Raw genomic sequence first — 6,243 nt, 5'->3', positions numbered from 1 at the left:
ACCTGAAGGGGTTCTAAGCACGGTCTGTCAATAAATTGCATGCCAGAAAAAATAGGTCTGAATACCAAATGAAAGTGTACATTCCCAGTGGCTATTTTTATTCAAAGTATGTATACATGTGTCTGTATGCCTGGGGAGTTTCAGTTAACTGCTTGCACATCAGCAAAGGCATGGAAGATCAGATCCCATGGTGTGAATCCACAGACCCGGACTGCTACTATGCTGCCGACCTCCTGCGATCCTCGATGACATCTGAAACCGAAGTAGGTGTGCAGTGTCACAAGCACACTGAATTCTTTTTTGAAAAATGATATTAAGCTGCTAAGCATTTTATAAAAGTACATAAGGGGTTAATTTAAGACAGGTACTAATACTAGCTGGCAATGGATTTCTCTGACTTTCTGCTGCCTTCTCAAGATTTGTCAGACTGTCCCCCAATCACACCAGAATGATGAGCAATTCATGGTTAAATTTGAACACATATTCATGTCTAATTAGGTCAAATTCTTTTCCAATTAAGTTTCAACTTCTTGGACCAGTTAGTTGTGAAAATTTACTACTTAGAAATCCAGAATCACAGAGAATCACAGAAGAGAAAGTACTTTAAGATGAAAAATATCTATGATACTTTTATGTATCTTTGCCAGTCTTCAGAAGAATTCATTCTGATAACACAGTCGTGATTGAGGTACCGAGCCAGGCTTGCACAACACAGAAACTTCCTGTATACGCCACAGAACTGCAGAGAAATATATTTATACAACAAAAGACACTTTTTCAGCTTCCTTTTCCACAAAACAGGGGACAGTGGTAAAATACCGATATGTCTTGCCCACATAGCAAATATAACAAAACAACGAAAAGCATTGAACATTTATGCAGAAGTACTGTTTTCCTCAGGGTCTCTGTCTCCGAGATGAATGCTCCCTGTGATCACTGATTCCTCTTGAGCCGAGGTGTTCTCCAGCTGCTTATTTGTGCAATATGGAATGTGGCCACAAAAATACATGTAAATCCATGGATTGGTGCAACTATTTAAATTGCCAAGGAGCATGATAATGGTGAATGCTGAACCTAGAATGAAATAGTTAAAGGAATAACAGAGTAAATAAAGCGCTCGTACAAATATGTAACATTTTCACACTCTGCCGCTTTCTGGTGTACCTGCTCACATGTTAAAGTTAATCTAATAGTAGGATATTCCCATTTATTCCATGCAATTTGTAATTGTTGAAAGTATGAAGCACACTCTATTGTATGCATTGCAGAGTTAAATAGTTCCATATAGCTCTTTTTTGATGTAGCTGCATTAAATTTAAAAGCAATTTCTAACCTGCTATACAGATATGGATAAATACAGATATAGATACTGATATTAATATATGTACAGTAAGACTCAAATTTACACTGACATGAAGAATTCTTAAAACAAAGATCAGAAGCTTTCTTTTCATCAGACAGAGCTATTATCTTTTCTTCTCCTTTGTTTTATATCTTTGAGTTTAGAATAGGTGAACTTAAATAAAGTCACATACAGAGTCTGCCTTTAACAAAGAGACAACAGTAAAAGTTTGACAAGATTAATCTTGTTTACAACATGGTGTTCTTTGATATCTTTCTTGGGCTTGCTTTTTCTGCTTTAAAAGCAGCTGTTTCACAACTTCAATTGTTTCATAGTGTACTACAGAGAATTCATCAATATGTTTTCAATATTAAAAAAAAAAATAAACCCAGATGTCTTAGAACATCACTGTTCTATCCAGTAAATAAGAAATCTTTGTCTTTTTTTACTTTGAATAGTTAATTATGCCTTTTCACCTCAAGAACCCAAAATACTGCTCCTATAATATCTAAAATATCTGAAAGTCTGAACCCTTGCCGGAGCAGATGATATTTTTCCCTGTGCTGTCTATTAATCTTTAAATCATTATTCACTCAAAACACACACACACACACACAAAATACACACTTATATGATGTTTTGATCACAGAACACATGACATTTTCTGTACCTAATTAAATACAGTAGATAATCCATCCAGGATTTTCTTTTTAATCATACTCAAATGATCACATGTAACTTTTACACAAAAGCAAAGTGCTAATATAAAGCAATATAGCAATGTGCTAGCTCGCTATGAAGTTACGAATGAGGATGGAGAGTATCTTACCTTCAGTCATGACACTGGGGAACCACACAGACCACAGCTGTGCAATGAAGAAAGGTGACCAACAGAGAACATACGCAACAACTGTCACCACTGTCATTTTTACAGTCTTGATCATAGCCTTTGAAATACAGTTCACACTGCTGGCTCGGGATGGCAGGACTTGCTTCTGATTTGTTACTTCATATTCATTCTGGTTTTTCACATATATATTTCGTTTGATTATTTTGCAAATCTTAACCTGGCACGTGATAAGGATGGCTGAGGGAATGAAGAATATAACTACAAAAATCCAAGTCACATATGCCCTTGGGCCCCACGGCTGAATAAATTCACCCCAACACTCAAAGATACCTGGAGATATTTCAGTCTTAGAAAAGATAAATACCTGGGGTAGGCTAAGAATCAGTGATATAGACCAGCTGGTGCAAATTGGGATGTTCCAGAGAGCTCTCTTCTTTTGGAAAGTGACCATAGGGTAGCAAACTGCTTGGTATCTGTCCACTGTCATGACCACTATCATATAAGTGGAGGCAAACATGCCCAGCAATTGTAGATACTTGATAATTCTGCACAAGAAATCTGGCCCTATGAAAACGTCTGTAATATCCCATATGAGTTGAGGCAGCACTTGAAAAAAGGCTACCACTAAGTCAGCGATGCTGAGGTGGAGCATGAATACATACATCCTAGAGAGCTTCTTTCTTCTTCGCCACAGCACCAGTATGAGAATAAAATTGCCCACAGACGCTGTCAGAAATATGACCCCCAGTACAGCAATCTCTACTTGAGCTAATTGCTCATCTCTTTCTGGTCTTCCAACAGGATCTGACTGATTTGTCAAACTCAGGAATCTGTGAGGAGAAGGACTCTCGGTCTGATGTGTGTTATCCTGCATAGGAAATGAAAAATTCTTCATAGTGCACAGAAGCCACTTACAGTAGCTGCTACTTGCGACTCAGGTTGACAGCTGTGAAGTACCGGCTAGCAAACAAACCAGCCCGGGTTCAGGTTTCGGTCTATCTTCGAGCAAATCTCCTCCTGCTTGTGCGAACTACAGCAGTGGGACCTGGATCTTGATAAAATGCTGTCTCTTGCCGGCGTGCAAGAAGGCTTTATATAGGCTCCCAGCAGAGCCTTATGTAACTGCAGAGCCCTCGGGTAGGCTGCAGGGACCACAGCCAATGGCAGACCGAGCACACAATTGGGGGAAATATATAAATAAAAGGCAAACTTCAGAGGCTCAACGTAATTCAATTACTCACTTCAGTCAAAGCTTGAACTTGTAAATAGCTGTGGCCAAAATCATACTTAAATGATCTTACTCGGGAGAGTTCTTGCAAATATTTTTTTTACGCAAACCAGAAGTGCATGCTTCGGCTGAAGCGGGAGGAATGTTTACACGTAGACGGAAAGTTGGGCCCCTGAGCCCAGGCGCATCGTAACTGCAATTCTCTAGGCTCCTGGGGCACGACCACATCCTAAATGCAGCAGAGACAAAAAGTAGTGCATTTTTTCCATAGCTTTTTTTTTTTCCCCCTTCTCTTTTTTGGAGTCACCTGATACTGAAAAAAAAATTAAAATATTTTAACTGCCCTAAAAATAATATTTTTATTGCAAGACGGGGTCAAGACTTAGAGGTTTTTTCTCAGCAAAATGAAAAATAACACATGTGAAATAAATTACTTTAATGGGACTGTGAGTCTACTGAGAATTTAACAGAAAAATAAGTGAAAATTCAGTGGGAAATCCAACTGAGGAAAAGGTCTCTACAATGAAACAATTTCCAAGAGTCTCTATTCTACTATATTGCTAAAGGCTGGGAAGTCATTTTTCAGTACCTAATCCTTTCGATTTTTGTGGAGTAAGTTGTATCATGGCCACAAGAATTTCATTGTTCTTTGATCTTCCAGTATGACTTTTGCATATTATTAGTTGCAGAAAAGAAGAGCAATTTTGATTTAATTTTATTTTTTCTCCCTCAGTCTGCCCTCTTAATCACGAAAGATGGATTTAATAAAATGTATTTATTTAATATGAAAGATAACACATATTTGTATGCAATCTTGCCTGAAGGTAGAGCACTCATATCCTTTTGGTTACAGTCGGGAGACCGGCAATTTGAAGTCTTTCTGAAGAGGAAAACGATAAGGTTAAAAGTATGTCCATGCTGCATGTAGAGTACATAATACTGCACCTACACTGATTAATCGCTGTGATCATGACTATGTTATGCAACCAGCTGAGGAATCTTGTAAACAGACTACCATCTCTTTGGCACTAAATGTTTTCATGTATCACCAGACAGGGGAAGGGCAAAATTCATAAACAGGATGCTGAGAGAGACTACAACGGTTCATAAAAACAGCCTGATCACTTTTCTCTCCCTCGTTTCGCCTTCCATCCCACCATGGGACTGATGTTGACATCTCAAGCAAGGGCAAGACTATGAGAACAGACAAGAGACAAGCTGAGCAATGTCAGGAAACTTTGCCACCCACAGCAGCTATAAGTATCCGTGATCCAGATTTGGCTGAACGCTGCTGCAGCTGCCTGAGCCTACAACAGCTTTTCTCTATGACCATGTTGCAAAGTGCATGAATCACAGCAACTTAATCTAATATACCTGATAATTTTTTCCTAAATGTAAGCCTGTTTGTAGGAAACCTGGATTCCTGAGGTTGTTTCCTTTCAGTTTTCCCTCCAGTTTGGAATCTATCCCAATTACTGGGAAACAGCACGGCAAGACCGTAACGGAACAAATGGTTTTGCCTTTACCCTCGCCCTCCCTTCACCCAGCAATGTCCACAAGAATAACTGAATTGGCTGCAGACCACGAATCCCTGGCAATTCTGCTGATGGCAAACACTGCGCTGCAGAGCAGGCTGGCTAATCTCCAGTTCTGCCTTCAGATGGAGACAAAATTTCAAGTGTGTGCTCCAAAATCATTTACTTTGACCATCCTCACTCCATGACTTAACAACAAGCCGGGTGGGATCTTTATTCTTCTAGCAGGATACTGGGTAGCCATCTACATCTAGGCAGAGCTAGGACTAAGAGGGTTGAAACAGGAACGTGTTGAACAGAAAACTAAGCCCAGGGTCAGACATGGTAGATAAATTTACATTTCATGATCTGAAAGATGATCAAGGAATTATATGTAAAAAGACCAGAATATGCAACACAAGTCACTTCTGGGACACTATTGGCAGACTAACCAGAATATAGTACCAGAAGCACAGATTCGTATGATTTTCACAGCGCATAATGTATGGGTAGACATGTGTTTCAGGCAAATGTGTTTTAGCACCTACACCTGGAAGAGTTAAACAAGATCCCTGGAAACAGGCAACTCTTCCTAGGCATACACACGCATGCAGCACGTCCTGTCTGGGCAGCAGACATGCTATAATTAAGGTGTCAGGCCCAGCATGTGGACATAGGTTAAAGGGCAGGCATGCTCTGCAACAAGTAGCCTTTGCCATGTTTATAAAAAGGGAGGTGGCCCTCCTTGTACAAGTTGTCCTAGTGATGTAAGGCTCTACTCCATCTTGCATATAATCAGTTCAATATATGTTAATGGTTTCATAACTTTATAATTGTGCCCTTTCCATCTTTTTCATCCACACTAGCAGACATTCGGGATAACGTTATACTGAAATTGAATCCACTCTGGGAATATAACTCACTGAGAAAAGAAAAACAGGGTAACAGATGAAAATGTTTAAGTAGTCTTAGCTGTTCTTTTACTCCAATAGTGTCCTTCTCCTGTTGCCCAGCTTTTCTTCATTCCAAACCATATCTGTCCAAGTTAAATTCTTTTCCTAAATTATTTACTTTCAGTAGTGTGGGAAGGCATATTTTAATTAACTTCTGCTGAATTTCTCAGTGTGGGTTCTCATCTAATGTTTGTTTTCTAGCTAGTCGGGAGGGATACAGCTCACGGATTAAGGCTTAAATTTAGGTGTCTGCTTAGAATTACAGAATCACACAGTTGCTCAAAGCAGGGACAACACTGAATTCAGGCCAGTTTACTTAAGCATATGTCCCATCAGGTCTTGAAAACCTCCAAAAG

The 6,243-nt window shown here is 39.4% G+C and overlaps 1 protein-coding gene across 1 annotated transcript; it reads right to left on the bottom strand.

Moving 5' to 3' along the window:
• Positions 1-874: 874 nt before the first annotated feature.
• On the bottom strand, positions 875-3,239 carry LOC104282741 ([Arg8]-vasotocin receptor-like). Its single transcript, XM_009880863.1, has 2 exons — positions 2,172-3,239; positions 875-1,074 (listed from the first exon to the last, which is right to left on the bottom strand). The coding sequence occupies exons 1-2, from the start codon at positions 3,085-3,087 to the stop codon at positions 875-877; spliced, it is 1,116 nt and encodes a 371-aa protein (XP_009879165.1). The 5' UTR covers positions 3,088-3,239.
• Positions 3,240-6,243: the final 3,004 nt, after the last annotated feature.

The sequence above is a fragment of the Charadrius vociferus genome, unplaced genomic scaffold, assembly GCF_000708025.1.
Source record: "Charadrius vociferus isolate BGI_N301 unplaced genomic scaffold, ASM70802v2 scaffold52, whole genome shotgun sequence".
Taxonomy (NCBI): domain Eukaryota; kingdom Metazoa; phylum Chordata; class Aves; order Charadriiformes; family Charadriidae; genus Charadrius; species Charadrius vociferus.
The sequence above is the reverse complement of the archived record's forward strand: the minus strand, read 5'-3'. Positions and strand labels throughout refer to the sequence as shown.